Source organism: Prunus dulcis, chromosome 4, assembly GCF_902201215.1.
Source record: "Prunus dulcis chromosome 4, ALMONDv2, whole genome shotgun sequence".
Lineage (NCBI taxonomy): Eukaryota > Viridiplantae > Streptophyta > Magnoliopsida > Rosales > Rosaceae > Prunus > Prunus dulcis.
The window spans coordinates 1,897,324-1,917,073 of NC_047653.1; the positions used below are offsets into that span (position 1 = coordinate 1,897,324).

The 19,750-nt window shown below is 36.7% G+C and overlaps 3 protein-coding genes across 6 annotated transcripts; 1 reads left to right on the forward strand and 2 right to left on the reverse strand.

Annotated features, from left to right (window-relative positions):
• Positions 1-2,639: 2,639 nt before the first annotated feature.
• LOC117624121 (sugar carrier protein C) lies at positions 2,640-5,758 on the forward strand. Its single transcript, XM_034355259.1, has 4 exons — positions 2,640-2,972; positions 3,080-3,402; positions 4,390-5,019; positions 5,132-5,758. The coding sequence occupies exons 1-4, from the start codon at positions 2,840-2,842 to the stop codon at positions 5,612-5,614; spliced, it is 1,569 nt and encodes a 522-aa protein (XP_034211150.1). The 5' UTR covers positions 2,640-2,839; the 3' UTR covers positions 5,615-5,758.
• A 3,324-nt stretch (positions 5,759-9,082) lies between these two features.
• On the reverse strand, positions 9,083-13,014 carry LOC117626686 (ADP-ribosylation factor GTPase-activating protein AGD5-like). 4 transcript variants are annotated; one of them, XM_034358493.1, is made up of 11 exons: positions 12,805-13,014; positions 11,759-11,817; positions 11,464-11,554; positions 11,215-11,269; positions 11,014-11,104; positions 10,714-10,909; positions 10,348-10,570; positions 10,028-10,194; positions 9,664-9,897; positions 9,518-9,576; positions 9,083-9,401 (listed from the first exon to the last, which is right to left on the reverse strand). In XM_034358493.1, the coding sequence occupies exons 1-11, from the start codon at positions 12,853-12,855 to the stop codon at positions 9,242-9,244; spliced, it is 1,386 nt and encodes a 461-aa protein (XP_034214384.1). In that variant the 5' UTR covers positions 12,856-13,014; the 3' UTR covers positions 9,083-9,241. The 4 variants fall into 4 exon arrangements, with proteins under 4 accessions (XP_034214384.1, XP_034214383.1, XP_034214385.1 ...); XM_034358492.1 differs by having other exon boundaries at positions 10,028-10,197; positions 12,805-13,013; XM_034358494.1 differs by lacking the exon at positions 11,759-11,817 and having other exon boundaries at positions 10,028-10,197; positions 12,805-13,013.
• Positions 13,015-14,112: 1,098 nt separating this feature from the next.
• LOC117624905 (transmembrane protein 184C) lies at positions 14,113-16,801 on the reverse strand. The gene is made up of 5 exons (XM_034356418.1): positions 16,582-16,801; positions 15,721-16,018; positions 15,505-15,627; positions 15,042-15,332; positions 14,113-14,536 (listed from the first exon to the last, which is right to left on the reverse strand). Exons 2-5 carry the CDS (start codon positions 15,982-15,984, stop codon positions 14,327-14,329), a joined length of 888 nt encoding a protein of 295 aa, XP_034212309.1. The 5' UTR covers positions 15,985-16,018; positions 16,582-16,801; the 3' UTR covers positions 14,113-14,326.
• Positions 16,802-19,750: the final 2,949 nt, after the last annotated feature.

Consider the following 19,750-nt stretch of genomic DNA (forward strand, 5'->3'; position numbering starts at 1 on the left):
ACGTGTGAATGCAGTCATGGTACGTGTGAGTGAAGTTGGAGAGCGAGGGAGCATGAAGCCACTGTCACTCATGACGAAATATGACTAGACGGCCACGATAGCAAATTTTAAACCGCAGTGGTTCCCACATCCGTTGCTTAGACTTTGTTTTTGTATGGGTCAAAGTCAAGCCAGCAATGTTTGAAAATTGAAACGCAAAAGGATTTTATTTTTTCTTTTAGGCTTCTAAACTTTACAACGGTAGGTACAATTATAATTAAATATAATATAATCTGTCCAACAGTCCAAGTGGGAACACTTGCTTCTGGGTAGTGGGAGGAGTGGCTATCTGTGAATTTATGGGATTTTTCATAAGCAATTAGAGTGGAGGTTTTTATTTATTTATTTATTTATTTATATTGAAATGAGGGATTAACTCCTAAACATACAAAAAAAACTTTAAATAATAAAGACGCTACGAGTTTTAGGAACTCTTAATATATCATCATCAAAAATAACCTCAACCTAATTAGGAATATCATCAACCACAAAGAACCTTAAATCAAAATTATAACTACCACTCGCTAAACAGTTAAGCATTCTATTTTTCTCAGTATAGATGTGGTCAATCACACAATTAATCACTTGTACGAAATGAAACAAATCTGACAGAAAAGTATATGAAACTGAAAGCGAACTAACCTCTAAATAGAAAAAGTGAAAAGAGGCCATATAAGAAATCAAGAAGTTGATTTGGAAGAAGATTTAGGGGCCCAGAGAATACGTAAAAGAGTTTTCTTTCTCCTTTTAATTTTCAGTCACTTTTCCTTTATTTGAGTTTTTTTATATAAAAAGAAGTCATATTTCTTATTCATATTGTAATATAGCTTAATGAATTAAAACAATAACTGATGCATCTCATTCAAAAACCCACAATTAGCCGACATGTTTTTTTTTCTTCTTTCTCTTCTAGTCTATTCTAAGTCTGATTTGATTATATATTTGAGGGTGATGCCATATGTTCTCATGTAGATGTCACTTGTCATATATGAATCATCTTGTGTTATGCCACTAATGTCAAAATTAAACATCATGTGGATAACCTAGCAAAGCTAATCTAAGGTAGGACTAGTTTCCATAAATGTTGTAAAACGCGTATTGAAATAAATTGGAAACATTTTAGTCTTGTGATGGAAATGCAATGTTTTGAAATTAAAGCCAAATTTCCATATCATGCCTCATATATATATATATATATATTTCTTTCCACATTATATGGAATGAATATAACCACGACACTAAATTGTTTGGGTAATCACACTCGCATGGTTGGTTATCTATAGTCTGAAAGAAGCCAAAAACGAAAGTCTTGAATTTAGAATATCTGAATTTACGTGTAGTCTCATCCTTATCCTTAACCACCAAATCACAGCGAGTTTGTATAGAAAATTATATATCTAAAATACTATGCCCCAAATAAAATTCATGATTTTCATTACCTCTTTCCAAAACATAACTGAGAGATTGCTCAAACAGCAAGCAAAAAATTGCACCGTTGCCTCATAATAACAGCCCTTCAAAGTACCAACTCACCAGAGAAAGGTAGGTTCAAAGAATCATTTGCATAAAACATTAAATTTAAAATAAAATAAAATAAAAAAGCAAAAAAGAAAAAAGCAAAAATAAAGTGAGTACAGAACTGCTCCTGCTGCTGAAAATCATTTTCCAGTCTTCGCTGTATTTTCCGCGAGTTGAGGAACAGACCACCCATGGATCGGTCCATGCCTGTCGTAACCCAAACCCACGTCATCTTAGCGTCAGCCTCAAATACCCCGACCTCTGCTCTTAATTACAATACTACCACCCCGGATTCGGAAGTCGTATTCTTCTCGTGTGTATGCTCACCGACTGCTTTTCTGTCTTTGTAAAAAAAAAGGCCTTTTAAGTCACGTATGTATTCTCCTTCTTTTATTACAATCCCATGATTAATGGGGGTATAAATCGACGTACCAAAAAGATGTTGTCCTACTAATCCAATCCAATCCAGTCCCAAGTATGCTACGCATGAAAATGAACCATCAAGTATATCCAACATTATCCAAAATCGCCAACCACGCAACCCAAATTCTGGTGAACACTGAACAAGCAAAGTAAACAAACTAAATCCTTTGACAGCTCAACAAATTACCCAAATCTTGCTGAGTAATATCTGACGTGTAAATTGACAAAAGTCTCATGGTGTCACCGACCCTTATCCTCCAAGCATTACTACTATTTTCTTTTCAGGTTCAAGTTTGCTGCCCAAACGGTAAAAACATTAAATGGTGATGTCCCATGTTCCCATGTTGAATGCCCTGGCCCTTCCCTCCCTCCCTGTGATGTGAGTATACGAAAAATACTTCTCTATTTCCGTTTTATTGTGAGGTAAAAAACCGAGAGAGGGAATCAATGAAACGGTCGATATGAAAGGGTGGATCTACCGTTTCCATATATGGTAGCATTACTTAACTTGTTTACATGCTACTCCAATACAGTAGCCAATCTTATCCACAAACAGTTATGTAGCGTGTATGAAAATTAAAATAATAATTTGAATGATAATTAAGATAAACTTTTTATTTATTGTTTTCTTGACAGCTAAATGGTTCTCTGGAATTTAAGCAAGTTGAATATTTTGTTCTATATATACACCTGCTAAGCCTGTGCCCAAAAGCTCTATCTTGTTCCTCTTGGTCTATCTGCTCTCTCACTTTCTCTCCACTTCTCCTAATATCCCTTCTCTCTGTTCCAAATCCAAACCCTTTTGCCTCCTCTTTTTGATCAGTCTGCTTAGCAGCTGAATTTCCCAAAAAGACCAACAATGCCTGCTGTTGGTATTCCCACTAGTGGGAACAACAAGGAGTATGTTGGAAACCTCACTCCTTATGTTTTAGCAACATGTATTGTTGCAGCCATGGGGGGTCTCATTTTTGGCTACGATATCGGAATTTCTGGTAATTTTCTTTTCATTTCCCAGATCACACTTTGATCACTAACGTACCTTTTTATTTATTTATGATGAATTACAATTTTGAAAGTTTCTTTTTTGAATTATGATTAGGTGGTGTAACGTCCATGGACTCATTCTTGAAGAAGTTTTTCCCGGCTGTGTACCGGAAAAAGGAAGAAGACAAGACCACCAACCAGTACTGTCAATATGATAGTCAAACACTGACCATGTTCACATCATCTCTGTATTTGGCTGCTCTGATAGCTTCAATTATAGCAGCCACCGTCACACGTAAATTTGGTCGAAAACTGTCCATGTTGTTTGGAGGTCTGCTGTTCATGGCCGGCGCCATCATCAATGGAGCAGCCAAAGCTGTCTGGATGTTGATTCTAGGCCGTATGTTGCTCGGTTTCGGTATCGGCTTCTCCAATCAGGTATGCCCTACAGATTTTCCTTTCTGATCTCTCTGTTTGGTTCCTTGTGTTTTTTTTTTTTTTGGGTTCAAGAAATCTTGATATCTTGCACATGAATCATGATATTTTGTTTGTGTTTTAGTTTTTGTTCAATGCAAGTTGTCCGTAAAAAACAAGGAATGTGCTGTCCAAAAAAACTAAAAAAACGAAGCCCAATGATTTTATTCCTTCCTGTTTTTTATGTCTGAGTTTTATTTATGATTTGGCTTGGGTTGTTTTCTGGGTTTGTCGTTTTACCATGTCTCTCTGTATTTCTTCAGATCTGACTTGAAACGGGCTTTAAACTTATATAACTCAGACAAACTTGGAACATGACAAAACTGGATATGAAATTTCAACCCTTTTTGTATGTGCGTGTTGTTTCTTTCTCTGCTTTCTGGGTTCTTCACGGGGGTCTAATAATTTCTAGCAATACACTGTTTGGTTCCCAAGAAAATGCAGGGAAGAAAGATGCTAATTTTTTCAGTTTACTCAGCAACCAAACAAGGGGTATGAAAAATTAAATTGGAAAAACTCAAAGTCTGAAACTTTTGTCCTTAGCAATCACTTTTCACCAAGTTCCAACGCATGCTCTGTTTTTTCTTTGGGCGTGACTTCACTTTGCACCCTTTTGAAGGCCTGCGTTTACTCTTCGATGCAAGAGGGGTTGAATAGAAAATTAAAAATTGCAATCTGATAGCGGTTTTTGACTTAATTTAATACAAATGTCATTTTCTTTGAATCCCTTATAAAAAATTAAATTCATGACATCATTGAAATGTTTACTTCCAACAAACATGACAACTTGTCAAACCATCCATGTGGTCCTGGACCGTGACCGTTTTGATCACTTTGATCAATTTGTTCATATATTACCATTAATCAAACGTAAAAGTTTAATCTAAACAGGGGATAATCATTGATAAATTAATTTATTCTATTGTTGTCATGTCTGTTTTGTAATTACAGTCTGTGCCACTCTACCTCTCTGAGATGGCACCCTACAGATTCAGAGGAGCTCTCAACATTGGCTTCCAGCTATCGATCACAATTGGTATCCTTGTGGCCAATGTGCTGAACTACTTCTTCTCCAAAATCGACGGTGGCTGGGGATGGAGATTGAGCTTGGGTGGCGCTATGGTGCCAGCTCTTATAATCACAATTGGCTCCCTTGTCCTACCAGACACACCCAACTCCATGATTGAGCGCGGCCAACACGATGAAGCCAAGGCCAAACTTCAGCGCATTCGCGGCGTGGACGATGTCAGTGAGGAGTTCAGTGACCTTGTTGCTGCTAGTGAAGCGTCGAAGCAGATTGAGGATCCATGGAGGAACCTGTTGAAGAGGAAGTACAGGCCTCACCTCAGCATGGCCATCCTCATCCCCTTCTTCCAGCAGCTGACCGGGATCAATGTGATCATGTTCTACGCCCCTGTTTTGTTCAACACAATTGGGTTTGGAAGCGATGCTTCTCTCATGTCAGCTGTGATCACTGGCAGTGTCAATGTTCTTGCAACTATGGTTTCAATCTACGGCGTTGACAAGTGGGGAAGAAGGTTTCTTTTCCTTGAGGGTGGAGCTCAAATGCTTATTTGTCAGGTACCCTTTATCAAAAAACATAAAAAGTTCAAATCTTTTTGTAATTTGACAATTGGGTTTTTTGGTTTTTGGATTCTAATCAATTGGGTTTTTGTTCATCTTCAAATTGCAGGCAGTTGTGACAGCTTGTATTGGTGCAAAATTTGGGGTGGATGGGACCCCTGGAGAATTGCCAAAGTGGTATGCAATTGTGGTGGTGATTTTCATCTGCACATATGTTGCAGGTTTCGCATGGTCATGGGGTCCACTGGGTTGGCTCGTCCCCAGTGAAATCTTCCCACTGGAAATCCGATCAGCTGCTCAGAGCGTCAACGTTTCAGTGAACATGATCTTCACTTTCCTCGTGGCTCAAATCTTCTTGACGATGCTCTGCCATTTGAAATTTGGGCTATTCCTCTTCTTTGCGTTCTTTGTGTTCGTGATGTCCATTTTCATTTACTACTTCTTGCCGGAGACAAAGGGCATTCCAATTGAGGAGATGGGCAGAGTATGGAGGACACACTGGTATTGGAAGAGGTTCGTCAGTGAGGAAGAAGATCACCCCAATGGAGGTTATGAGATGGGCAAGGCTGGTCAAACTGTCAAAAATGTGTAATTGGTCATGGGTTATTATGTGATGCCCATCTCCTCATTTACTTTTTATTTTAGTTTTATTTTTGGTAGCAGTGAATATTATTATTGTTTCCAACGCCAAGGTTATATATAGAAAAAAAATGGTTGTGCAAGCGTTTATGTCAAATTTTCATCTTTGCTATAAATTTGTGTCCATTATTTATAAGCATCTTTGAATCAACTAAAGAGAAGCACTTACATGCAATGGAGACATAAGATAATTTTTTCATATATTATAAATATTATTAATTGAGAATAGTAAGACAGTATTATTCTGTTGCTAAGTTTTTCTGCGTATATTGGGGAGGTGCTGACTTATGTGGGTTGGGCCACAGCTAGGATTGTGTTTTCGACTTTTAACAAAAGCACTATTCTGGTTCTACTTTTCCACTGCATTGGTTGGGTCGAAACTTGTGCAATATAAGCCACTCAGACTTGTCCAGCAAATGGAAAATTTAAAAAATCGAATGACAAAACAGGCAAAACAGAGTAAAGCTGACAGTCTATAATTGTCCACCAAGTAAGGATCAAAAAGTTGAAATTAAAATTTCTTGACGAGTACCATGCAATTATTGGTGGAGCTACTAAGATTGGCTCAATCAAAAGGCATTTCAATTTAGGTATAGTTAGTAGTTGCAGGTATGGTAACGTCCAGCTTGGTTTAGGGCCATTTTTTAGTGAGACCTTTATCATATATAGTTCTGTCTACATAAAATGAATTCGTACATGAGTTAGCTATAACCTTTACAACCTTCTAAGCAACCTTATAATTGATAGGCTTGAAAGTTTCATTTAAATACAACTATAGAGAGCACGTTATTGTACTATATTTCTAAAAGAATCTATCAATACAATTAAATTTTACGTTTAATAACGAGCAGATAAACGATGTGGTATATAATAAAGTGATCTTTCTAACAAAACAAAATATGAAAATTATAACAGATAAATAATAGCTCTGATGACATAATTGATAAGGTATATTATCCACAGAATTTCGTGGATGATTGTGAGCCATTGATGTGATCAAATAGATAATGGGGCACATTGGATTAAACAATGATTTGTGTGGAAAACTAGAGGGAACTTTCTCGGGTGGAAGGAAACTGCACGTAACCACCAAATCAAGATTGCCATCATTCATATTACAGCTTTATTGCAAAGTGGTGGGGGAATCAAATTTCACATGCTTTTTAGGGTACCATTTTTTTTCTTCTTTTTCTACAATGTAATAATGAGATTGCAACAAGGCATGGTATTTTGAAAGCTTGAATGTGAAGGCAACAAATAATGCCGTACGAATTACAAGTCACATGCCAAATAAATCCTTGTAGCAAAAGGGAGGTGTGAGGGAGGTTGTTTGTCAATTTGGCCACGGCCTTCCTATGAAATGAAAAAGAAAAAGAACAAGTATCAAATGGCATGACCAGACTTTAAATATATATATATATATATATATATATATATATATAGGAACGCTTTTTGGGCTCTCCTAAATGCTAATGGATATGTTTTTGGATAGATTTGGATGACTTGTTTCATTTCTTTTTCTAAAAAACAAGTTGGGTATCATATGCTTAGCTTTAAATTTTGGTTCTTTTGCATCTCTTTTTAGTCTCTCTTCATATCAACAATGCATTCAATTAAGCACTTTTGGGTCTTGACATACAAGCTGCTGCGTGATGCAAGTGTCTTTTTGCGTGATTCCCAACTGTTTAAAAAGCTATCAAACTACTTTTATACCAAGCAAAAGCACTTTTGTGCTTGAAGGAAATTCTCAATGGATTTTGTTGTTGGATAAGTTTTTGAGTTCCCATTTGAAATTGCATAAAGATTAAACACAACTGGCCCAATCTGACCCTTAAGACATTGGGCCAAAAAGGCAATCCACAAATACATGGTGATCAAATACATTTTGTGATCTCCTTATTCATCATGCATTGCATGCAGTCTGCAGATGCAGTTTAATTAACTAAGTGTGCCGTTAAGACAAACCCATTGGCCTACAAAGAGAGCTGTGCAATTCAGATTGGGATTGATTGAATCGAAGAACTCAGTTGGCAAGCTGAAAGTCTGTGCAATCGTGAAACAGGTGTCTCCACTTTTCACACCGTAAACTGATTCACATTTCAAGGTGACCGGCGGCTTCAAAATTCCATTTGCTTATTTCAATATAAAAAAAGAAAAAAGAGAAAAAAAAGGTCAATATAAACCTTAAAAATTACATAAATAATCATATTACATATCTATGTTACATTTTTTTTTACGAAAACAAAAAATTTATATTTACCAAGAAATTGGGCTTCCGAAGCAGCTACAAGGAGAAGAGAGAGCATCAAAACCAAGTTGATAATCTTAGCCATGCTCTTGTATTCTTTCTTTTCTCTTCCTTTACACAATAGAAACTTTTATTTATTTATTTATCTGGGTTTACCATCCTCCTATTTATATTTGCAACAATGTGGTATATACAAACAAATGAAGCCAACAAGTCGATAATATCTGAGCTTCACACAAGAGCCAGCTTTTCTTTGAGCTTGACGTTGCTCAAGACGATAACATTAATGCAATACCACACCAGACATTATACCATACAAATATAAATTTTAACTACAGTATTCAAATCTTTTTCTTACCGATTAAAAAAAAAACAATGTAGTTAAGAAGCATTCCACTTATGTAAACCTAAACTAGGGCCCATTGAAAATCTTCGCCAGATAGACCTTTTTCGACAAATTTTGAACCGGTGGGAAGAGGAAAATTCAGAAGGAGAGAAAGAAAAGAAGATAAAGAACTTTCCCGACAAAATTTTGCCAGACTTTTTTGGCACCTTTTGTTATTTTCCAACCCAATTTCAACGGGATAGACCTATCACGGCGAATTTTGAGGGGGAGACACTGGAAACACCTCAAGCAGATCATCCAGGCCGAGAATTACCAGAATTACCCACCCCATGAACCCAATTGTAAGCCACACTTTACATAAATACTTCCTAGTTTTCACTTTTATTCCTCTTTGGTATTTTGAATTTAGTGTCCTTGAGAGATATTTCTTTAAAAAAATGGTGTCCTTTAGAGATTGCTTAGTTTGTGTAGAAAAAAACATATTCATTTTAGTTTAGTACTTCATGTTTTTTGAACGTGGCATGGCATGATGGTTGCATTGCAGATGTTAATGTAGAGTCGGCGCCCTCAATGCATCCCTGCAAGAGAATATGTGATATTACAGGATATGAGGCAGCTTACCATGATCCAAATACCAACCTCCGCTACGCCAATGCTGATAGCTTCCCAATAGAATATGTCCAGACATATCCGGCTCTCAGAAATGCTGCTGTGGTTTTTAAGTAACATTTTCCCAAGGCAGGAGGAAGGAGGCTTCATTTTTTCCTTTCTCCGCTTTTATTATCTTTCAAACTTAAAATTTTTTTGTAAAGATATCTGGTATGGTATGCATACTTAAAAGGAAATTTTTTGCCTTGCTTTCAAGTATTATTAATCTCTTTCAATGATGCATTAAACTTCAGAAATACACAGCTGCTGATACAATTGAAGTCACCATCTCAGGAAGGAACCAACTAGGTATTGCTGCGGTTAAAATGAGCAATTGCTCATCGTTTAGTAAACAATCCTTGAGTTAATGATGAGAAATCAAAATCCCTTCCTGACTTAGCGGGAGGGATGGAAGATATCGGTGATGCTGTTGAAAATCCGGTAGCTCTAAGGTTTGTGACACCATTCACTGAAGTTACTGGCCTTGTCGCATACATGCTGCATATTTTCAGAAAAATTTAAAAAAAAATTATCACGCAATCGGAATATTTCTCAACCAGGTCTATCAACACTCAATTTGTATGATTTGGAATCCATTGATCTATAATGTGTACCTTGATGTTGGGAAAGGAACTGCATTCCCTACCGGGTGTGTAGGACTGCCGTTTCCAATCTGTACAGAAAAATAAAATGACAAAAAAGATAAGAGACGGAACATGAAATGGAAAAATCTAGTTGTAAGCTTTTTCATAAGTACAACCTGAGTATAATGTTGTGGAGGAGGATGAGCAGGCACCAGGTTTCCAGGAACTTGGCGGCCAATGCTTTGCCCATTTTGAGTTGGCAAGTGGATAGCATGGGATCCAGGTTGTAGGTTTGCAGGAATTGAATGGGGTGTGCTAGATTTCGCTGCAGCAGCCATGAGTGACGACTGTTGTTGAGATAGAACTGCAAGTTGCTGTTGATGCATGGAGAATGGAGAAGCCGTACTGGACTGACCAAAATCCAATATTAAATTTGTGAGAGAAACATAAACCTATATCTTAAGTATTCATAGATCGTGTTCTACCAGCATTACATCAACAGCTACTTATGGCATACTAAACAGATTTTGAAACTTATACCTTCTCAAGTAAGTTCATAACGTCATTCTGGGGTTTCATTGAAAAGGGTTGAGTGACTGGGGTTGAATCTATAAATAAATCCTCAATACCATAACCATATTTTGGCTGAATCTTGCTTTCAGATGATTCTGATTTTTTACTTTTCTCTTCGGTCAATTTTGTTTCATCTGCTGCACGTTAAGGAGGTTCAAGGTCAATCAATGGTAATGCTAAACCCAAATTTATAAGATGTTATTGATTTGAATTTTTTTTGTCCTGGGTAGGAAAACAATATGATGAAGCAACAGTTGTTCTAATGATATTAAATAAAACAAACATACCATGGAGACCAGCCAATGTATTCTTATTGGCAGATGTCACATAGTCATTTCCTCTAGATTCTTCCACAGAGAGCAAATTGAACAGATGAGTAGCATAATCCACTTTAACTGGTAGGGAAACCGTAGCAGCACTAGGTGGTTGACTTGCTGCAGGTTCAGCTTTCAAGGCTGCTTCTGGTTTTGATTTTTGCTCAAGTTGGTGTTGTTTTGGATCATGACTGACCTGTCCATCAAGATCATAAGCTTACTTGCATACACAGAGATATGGAAGAAAAAAGGAACCAAGACATACCAAAACAAGAGGCAGCATGATATGCATCAGTTGTCCATTGATTTGAGAGGGAAAACAAACAATACAACATTTACCTGCTGAGGTGCCCTGTTACTTGCACTGGGTGGATGAGCACCTTTCTGCTTTTCAAAAAATCGTTCCGTCTCTTTCACATGGCCATGCTGACTACTAGTTTCAGGTCTCGCTCTATAAACGGAATTCTTCTCTTCACTCACCCTTGGAGGTGATTTTGCTTTTCCATCCCTAGGAACCCACTTCTTGTGTTCATACCTAATGGATAACATAAGCACCCAAACACCTAAGCCCAAAATATGAACTACTAGTACTGCATCATACAAATACCAATAATCGTAACCAATAATAAACAAACCTACTTTGCACGAATGAAATTTTCAATTCCAACTCTGTCATAATTAGGAGGCAACTCTGCTTCCCAAAAACTATTTGATTTCTCGTTTCCCATAGCTAGCAGCAACAATGAACCAAAATGAATTTCAGTACTCTTATCGTATCATGGTTTTATACTTGACTCCCAGCAGAATGAAACGAAACCAGTCATATGACATTGTACTTACATTGGATAAATGCAACCTGCTCTGGAAGCCATGTGTCCAATGTGGCAGATCTCACCTGCATCAACATCAAAATCCTTGAAACAATGCTAAACTTATACAGAATAGCAAGGGGAAAAAAGAATGAACCTCTAATTGCACGGGTTCATGTACCTATGGCCAAGAGTTAAAGAACAAAATATAAATAGCACTTCGATGTATACAAAAAACACGAAATTGGCTGCAAAATAAATAGGCAAAAAGATTTGCCACCTTTGATATATGTACCCCAAGACTCCTGTGGATCCCCGAACATTGCATGCATATGAAGATCCCAAGATTCACACTAGCCCATCGTGGAGCTCTGCGCAAAACACCATTACAAGTTAACCATCATTATAAGATGACAACGATAAAATTAACCTCCACCAAAGTACAGCATTAAAATCTAAAAAGTTTTCATTACTTTGTATCTTCCCCTTAATCCTTGCTATTGAATAAAAACTATTCTGTTGTTTCTGTTTTAGCAAAATAAAAATTACTATCTACATCGTTCCAAGATACGCACTTGGTTTTGCAGTCTGCACATTCTCTGTTCCCTGGTTGTTTAAAAAGACCCTCCAATATCTACATACAAGGAAACCAGATGACACCAAAAAAAATCAGAGGTAATTGTGAAACTGGTTCAAATGCTAGTTAGAAAACACAAATATTTACAAGGAGAAAATTAACACCCAGTCTGGCTCAGCTAATCAGTTTTAAGCAAAAAAAGCGTTCTAAAAATGCTTAGAAACTTAAATACTTTGATTAAAAACAATTAAGAAAAAAAAGAAACATCTAATGTAATGGACAGCTGTGTTTGTGTGCTACGTGCAGAAATAAACTATTGTTATCACTATCTCCCGACCAAGTGACAACTCATTGTGGACCTTCACTAAACCACTCTTGCACCATCAACAGTTCAATTATACTTGTAGATACTATATGATCATGAACTGATTACGGCTGAATTTTCAATTATTTCAGTGAAATAACTGAATGCAACATAAGACGAACAACATAGGCAGTGTCAGATAACCAATTCTGTTTATAAGGTGCACCAGAATCAAAAAATATAAATAAATAAATAAATTGAAAAAAAAAGACCCGCCCAGGCCGCCTAGGCGGGCCCAGGCTCTAGGTGGCCGCCTAGGCGGAATTTTCGAACACTGCTAAAGTAGAACAAGATGTAACGAACCGTCTTGCTGAAGACCCAATTAACATCTTGAAAAAAAACCCAGTGAGCTCAAAGAAACATTGATAACGGTCATGAATCACTAAAGCACATGGAATCCAATTACAGTGTTCCAGGTACAAGCAAACCCCAAAAAGATTGTCATGAAACCATAAGATTGCAAGCTAGTTAATAACTGACATATGTTTGAGTTTGAGGCCAACCCATCAGCCCAAAACACTTAATCATGCTCAGCTTCAAACTCAACCAACAACAAAGCCAAAAATTTCATCCCCACGAAAAAAGAAAAGAAAAGAAAAAAACCAATCTTTCAACCATGTAACAGAGAAAAGAATAGAACTTTGAGATTGTATAAGTAAAATGAAGAGAAGGAGAGAGACCTTTCTGTGTCTGGCATTAAGCTCTTTAGAAACGTTTGCCTTCTGGTTCATGTTTCTGGCAATCCAAACCAAACAGCTCTTTCTCTTTCTCTCTCTTTCAAAAAGAAAAAAGGGTCGGTCGTTGTGTTGTGATTCTGAAAATGAGAAGTGGGTATCTTTCTTCGCTCTCTGCTCTGTTGTTGTGTTTGGACTTTGGAGGCTGGCATGGCACACGCGTCACGTATGTCGATGGGCAAGCCAAGGTTTCGTATTCTGGTTTTTTGGCTCCTTTTTTATTTTCTTCTAAGGGCCCGTCACGCGTGTTGGCCTTTGACGGCGCCGTCCTCTGTTTTTTCTCTTTTTGGTGTCATCTCCAGTCTACTGTTTGGTTTACCTGACCAAACAACCAAACATATATTTAGTCCATTTAGTCCCGACCCAAAAAAAAAGAGATATTTAGTGATATACTCATTTCTAGCATTAATATTATAAATAAACCCTACACAATTGAATTCCTATAAACAAACCCAAAAAAAACCCAAAAAATGATAGCTAGCCTTATTGAATTTAATATTGATTATTAAATTACTTTGATGCCCTATTGAGTGCTTTGGGTATTTTTATGAGATTTTGGGATTGGGCTTGTTTTAAGAAATTGATGGCAGTTTTGTAATTTATAAGAAGTTAAAAGTTTTTTTGTTATGTTGTAAATGGGCTTTGGGTGTGTTTCTAAAGTCTATTTTATATAGGGTATTTTTATAATTTAGGCCCCCATATTGGGTATAATAGTGAATCTCCCAAAAAAAAAAGTGTTCAATTAATTGTCCAATCTCTATCTGCCGCTCGCTTCAGATAAAAATACAATTACAATCTGCTGCTTGAGTGTGAATTCTACCTTGAAAATGCCCCCAACTTTTTGTAATCATTCAGGAAATGGAATCTTGTACATGTGACATCTCCTTTAGGCTACCATAATACGCACATACATATATACATATACATATATTAACATGCTAAATATGTTTTACTTAATCCCCAACCAAAGTATTTTTTGGGACATGCAATGAGCAAGGTTATGGTTTTCATAAGCAAGAAAGGCATGAGATGCTAAAATTACTGCCTTGTATTGTAGGATCTCCTCTCTGGCTTGCTAGCTCTGGTTGATAATTGATGATTGATGATTGGGATATTAATTTGGTTTGGTCATTAATTTGGTTTTGCTAATCTGCTGTGATTTTGGTAATGCTGGTTTGGTTGAACCAACAACATTAACATGTTTTTTTTCATATCATCAATTACGAACATTATTGTCATTACTAACTAACCAACTAAACAGAGGAAATAGAATAAATTATCCTGAAAAAAAAAATTTGTATGAAATACATGACCCAATTGAACACCTCATCTTTTAAGGAAGATAGTTCAAAGTAGTTCAAAGTTGGTCCAAACACACGTAATATTATTGTTGAGAGGTGATACATTTTACTAAAACTTAAAAAAGAAATCACGCTCTTGTATATAGTTTATATGAAAACTATTCAAATCACTCCCTCTTCTTGTTTAATTTCATCTTTGATTCTACGTCTCCGCTGTAAGGTGCAACATGGTATGCATATTGCTGGAGAACAGAAAACACCACCATCTCCAGACATATCAAGACATTCTGAATAGCTTCCTCAATGTGCTCCACATCTAACCAGAAATGATGAGATCGAATGACGCCTACAGCAGCTAATACGTCAATCACCACTCCCTGCAAATGGTTCAAGAAGTCTTATTTGTTAACAAGTAATAAATGGCACTTCAAAATAAATAAATACGAAAAGAAAACAGCAAAAGGAATCTCTTGGTACTCTTGCTAGTGATCAAATTTTTGACCGGAAACCAGTTTCCAATAGAACCAGCTGATTAAGTCAATGGTGGTTCAGTTACAAACCAACTCCCACTTTCTTAAATGTCTTTGCTTCCAAGTCTAAAAACAGAGAATATTATACCAAACACTCCCTAAGTTGCAGCAAATCGCTCTTAAATTGTAATTCTGTCAAATGAGGTGAGCAGTTCATAACAAATTAAATTATTTTCGAGTTCAGAAGACAACAACCAGCAACTCAGATAATACCAATAACTAGGAGATTCTATAGATTGTCCTTGGTGTTTTTGTGGATTTGCTTATGTTATATATCCTTGACTGCATTTTCTTTAAGGCTGCATATATAAATCAGGCATGCAAAAGAACTGAAGAGGTCGAGAAATTGTACCTGCCAAAAGCAGAAGAAGACTATTCCCTTGATGCACAGGAACTTTGCAAGGGGGGAATGTGGTGCCAATTCCTTTGCAAACACATGGTAAAACACCACTAGAGAGTATAACGCTAATGAAACTGAAACATTAAGAATGATAGTGAATGTCCAGCTCAACCAACTGGGGTAGAGTCCAAGTGCTTGCAGTGTTATCATCAAGACAGAACAAACTGGGCGTATGATGACAAACTGCCAAGTCCAATATTTGAGTAGTTTCAGGGTATGGTGGTTTAGCTGAACGGTGTGAGGCTGCAGTTTGTTAAGCCAAATTGTATCTGTTAATATATGATAGATTCAACATATTCAATAAATTACACTTTGTAACTAGAAAGATAAGCTTATATTCCAAAATCAGTGTTAGTATTCAGAGCCAACATGTCCATTGCATTGGAAACTGAAAGAGCATAAAACTATCCCGCACCTGAAAAAGAGTCATAGGAAACGAGTGGTGAATTTCTCTTCCTTTGATTTCATCTGGCACTATATTCTTGCTTATGGATATCTTCAGGTAACTATACATTAGAGCCAAGAACTTAGCAATCACCTGGAAGTAGGAACATGAGAAGTTAGAGATTCTGGCAAGCCATAAGAGACACTTGAAAAGGACAACTGCCATAAAGAAATTGGAGGTACCCACCAGAGCCTCATAACACTCCTTAATAGAGTCCAAAAACATGAAAAAAGTTTTGCTTCCCTGAATATCCAATAAGCCCACAAATGAGTCAACTGCATATATTGGAGCCATAAGAATAATAATTATTATAGCCTTCTGCTCCTTTGGGTTCTTCCAGTAAAAGAGATGTTGAGACAGTAACTGGACTGAGAAATGCATTGTAAGCATCACACAAGCTGCAGATCCTAGCAGCGTCAATTGGCCCCGATCCATTGTACTTAAATCCATTATTCAGCAGTGAGATGGAGCCCAAGGTTGGAATCTGCCGAAAGAATATTACATGATCTTCAGATTCTACATGTTAAGTTCAATATGGAAGGTATTAACCAGCCATCCATATCCCAACTGATTCATTATTCAAGCATATGCCATCACCAAGTAAACATTTACAGGAGCAACAACTCTAAAGGGCATCTACAATTTTCATATTGCATTCTGTGAGCACTAAAAGGTCACACGCTTATTTGATATCTTCTTGCAATGTGGTCTTTTTAAAAGGTGAACCTAACTTTGTAAGATGTTTCAAAGTTCTTAAATTTAGGATATTGCCTGATGTTGTCAAAACTTTCACTCCAAAGTTTTCACCTTTGCAATTGGTTTTTGAGGAAATTGCAATAAAGATCAGATATTGAAATCAAGACATCACAATTTGTTCCACTATTCAGGATTATTACGAGTAAACCAGAAAACCCAAAATTGATCAGACGCAGAAGAGGAATTTCAGCTACCAGTAAGTAAAAATGTAAGGCAATCAATCAAAACTTAATCAAAGCAACGTCTGTTTTCTAAAATGAAAAACGTGTTGCATACAGAGAAGAAACTCACCGAATCGGAGCAATCGAGCGGTCCAATAAATCCAAGATACCCTTTTGTGATTGAATTTGAGTGAAGAATCAGATTGTTTCAGTCTTGTCTTGAGGGTCTTTGAGTGAGTGCTCGTACATATCAGTCCTCATTTATCACAAGCCCACCAACCCCTCTCAATTATGGCATTCATTTACTCGCAGACAGGGCCTGGCCCTGCTGGCTGCTGCTGTTATTTTCTGGGTCTGGGTTATTTTTAACACCTTGAAACCCGTTTTTACCCTTTAGAGTTTGATGGAAAACCAGACTACCGGTTTTAGAAAATTAAAAAAAACCTTGTTAAGAATGTGAAAATTTCCATTTGCTAACATAAATCACCATCATCAAACCTCAAAAGTTGAAAATAATTGGAGATTTTGGCAACATGGTCCATCAATTGTGAACAAATTTATCATGGTCCAGCCAGAGCATATATATATATATATATATATATATAGCTCTTTCTGAGGAGACTTTATTGCCATGCTTGTCACAAAAGAAAGGATAATGAAAAAAAGAAGTTACATTACAAATATAAATGTGGATCAAGTGGTCGAGCAAGAACTGTCTTGAGCCCTGTATTATTACAACGATAAATAATATTAAGTGAAAGGGTAGGTAGATAAAGTAGTTTATTTTGGAACTCAAAGGAAGGTAGAAGAAAGAGAGTAGGTTTAGTCGTGCACTGGGATGCCAATGCTGGGCTCAATAGCATTTTCCTCTTGATCCTGGACCTGCACATCTAATGAACTGCATCATCAGAAACACTATATAAAGAACAAACTCTCTATAGAAAAGAAAAAATGCAACACTAATTATTTGGTTACCTGAGGAATTGCCTCTGCAGCATTTTGACTTCCGCTCTGTCTGGACCAGATGGTTGCAGTAAATTTGTGCCCCAATAGAACCCTAAGTTAGGGGTAACTAGTAACCCGTGGACCGTGTTGCCGACATTCTGTAGAATGCTATTAGTACTATTGTCAGCAGCTGAAGGTTGAGTAGTTGGTTCCAGAAGCTCCTTATTATCTGTATCAAAAAACGGAAGGAAGGGGATTAATTACAAAATCAACAGCTAAAAGTGGCCCTGCAACTATCATTTCAAATGCAAATGATCTCATCCTTCATAGAATATGAATTGGGTAGTGTATGCTGTGAGAATGTGAAGTAATGTCCTACATTATAAGAAGTGCATTATTGGGTGAAGTGAAGCTGTTTAGCCATTTTCAATGTGGAAATATTTCTTCGTACTCTCACACATAGGACCCTCCGGCAAATATGAAAAGTATACAAACTGATTTCACTACATTTTTCCCTATCATTTTGAAAGTCTGGCTAACAAGGAACAAAATACACCAAAGTTAACATGTAAGAAATTCCAGTTCAATCTCGTGGAGTTGATCAGTCATGAATCCTGACAAAGAAAGAAAACAGAGTTCAGACATCGCTTAATAAAAGTGTACCGCCTGTTCCTGCTGCTAGCTTCTCTATAATAGAGTCTGCAAACACCGAAAATAGAACGTTATCAAAAGGGGAAGAAGAAATAATCCTCATAACAATTATGTGAAAAATTGAGTGCCAGAGGAAGGACATACCACTGCTCCGACTCCTTTTATTCTGATTGCTGCTACTGAATGATACCGTATGATATTTTCATGAAAACAAGAGTTCAGAGTTAATAACTTCCAATTAATATAAGGGGAACAAACTCAGATTTGCATTTTGTTTTACCAAATTGCTTCAAAACTCAGATAAGCCAATGGTGTGGATTTTGGGATTATTTTATAAATGCTGTTATTCGAAATGACATTATTGATCGTCTCTTTAATATAGGTGAAATGTGCATGCATAATGAGGCTCATGTTTATAGAAGTGGTAAAAAAAAATGTAATAAAGATAACATTATCATTATATTAAGTAGTATTAGAAGGATTATCACACGTGACACTGTTCTTATCTTTCAAATCTCTTATAATTACTAGTTTCTCATGTTTTTTCGTTTCTTATTCGACAATTGCAATTTGCAACAACTCATAGAATAAAGAGTTGCCCTTGTGGTTTTTCCTTTATTTTTTTATTTAAAAAACTCATAGTATTCTCTAAGAAAGTGAAGCCCAAGTAACTTTACAAACTAGTTTGGTTAAGGCTCAATTGATTCAAGTAAAAATACTTCTAGCTTTTATTCCAATGAAGGCCCCAAACTTCAACTTTGCACAAAATAATTAACGGTCGAATCGAAGCATAGTAGAAGTGGAAAGCACTCAACCGAGGAAGCAAACTGCTTCATTTTTCACCACTTTAACAAATATGCTTCCTAAAAGCTTGAGCTCTGCGTGCGTTATCTCCTCCATGTATATTTTGCACTTTCACTAACGTGCGACTGCTAGTGAATAAGATCTGATTTTATACAAGTGCCATTGCTAGTGAACTTTATAAGGTGCAGAAGAAAAAATTCCATTCATTCAAAATGAGGTAGGAGGCAACTGATCAACACTATAGGAAATTAACAACATGATAGAACGTGATTTAACTGCTGGGAATTATGAAAGCTTACGATTTGTACTAGATACGGTTCTTGAGAAAGGACCTGCAACAGTTAGTTAATGAGTTTAGAGTGAAGTGGTTTAACTGAATGATATTTAAGATATACAGAAGAGTAATGCCACCATGGATGGAAACAATGCTTGGATTGTAGACAGAAACATGTAAATGTAGCTTTGCTAAGGTACTAGAATTGTTCTTCGATGGGTGTAAAAGCATACCGAGTGGGCTTGGTGTTGCCTCCTTTCTTGACCCTGCAAACACCACAAACAGAATGCTAATGGTCAGTGACCATATTTAAATGCGCATATAATCATTTAGAGCAGTGCTATACATCACAAAATATACTTGTCAGAAAAGTTATAAACAAAAAAACTCTCCCCTTGTGAGTTCGAGGGTAAACAGAAAAAGTGCATGCCATGAAAGCCAATAAGCACTTCAGCCTTGGGAAGAGGTAGAAAAGGAGAAGAAGAAAATAGTCCTCATGAGAATTTTGTAAAAGAGTTGTTTGTGGAACAAAGGACGTACCAAAAGCTGCTATTCCTTTTCATCGTTTTGGGGACACTGAATGAGCCCACCCATATGATAAATTCATGAAAAATAGAAAACTCAG

Excerpts from the sequence above, each read along its gene's own strand:
- LOC117624121 (XM_034355259.1), top strand. The coding sequence starts at position 2,840 with ATGCCTGCTGTTGGTATTCCCACTAGTGGGAACAACAAGGAGTATGTT. Across the intron at positions 2,973-3,079 it reads CTACGATATCGGAATTTCTG|GTGGTGTAACGTCCATGGAC; the intron begins GTAATTTTCTTT and ends AATTATGATTAG. Across the intron at positions 5,020-5,131 it reads CTCAAATGCTTATTTGTCAG|GCAGTTGTGACAGCTTGTAT; the intron begins GTACCCTTTATC and ends TTCAAATTGCAG.
- LOC117626686 (XM_034358492.1), bottom strand. The coding sequence starts at position 12,855 with ATGAACCAGAAGGCAAACGTTTCTAAAGAGCTTAATGCCAGACACAGA. Across the intron at positions 11,818-12,804 it reads TTAATGCCAGACACAGAAAG|ATATTGGAGGGTCTTTTTAA; the intron begins GTCTCTCTCCTT and ends CCTTGTATGTAG. Across the intron at positions 9,402-9,517 it reads GTTCCTTTCCCAACATCAAG|CATGTATGCGACAAGGCCAG; the intron begins GTACACATTATA and ends GAAAATATGCAG.
- LOC117624905 (XM_034356418.1), bottom strand. The coding sequence starts at position 15,984 with ATGGATTTAAGTACAATGGATCGGGGCCAATTGACGCTGCTAGGATCT. Across the intron at positions 15,628-15,720 it reads AGGAGTGTTATGAGGCTCTG|GTGATTGCTAAGTTCTTGGC; the intron begins GTGGGTACCTCC and ends TCCTACTTCCAG. Across the intron at positions 15,333-15,504 it reads TTCCTATGACTCTTTTTCAG|CCTCACACCGTTCAGCTAAA; the intron begins GTGCGGGATAGT and ends AACAAACTGCAG.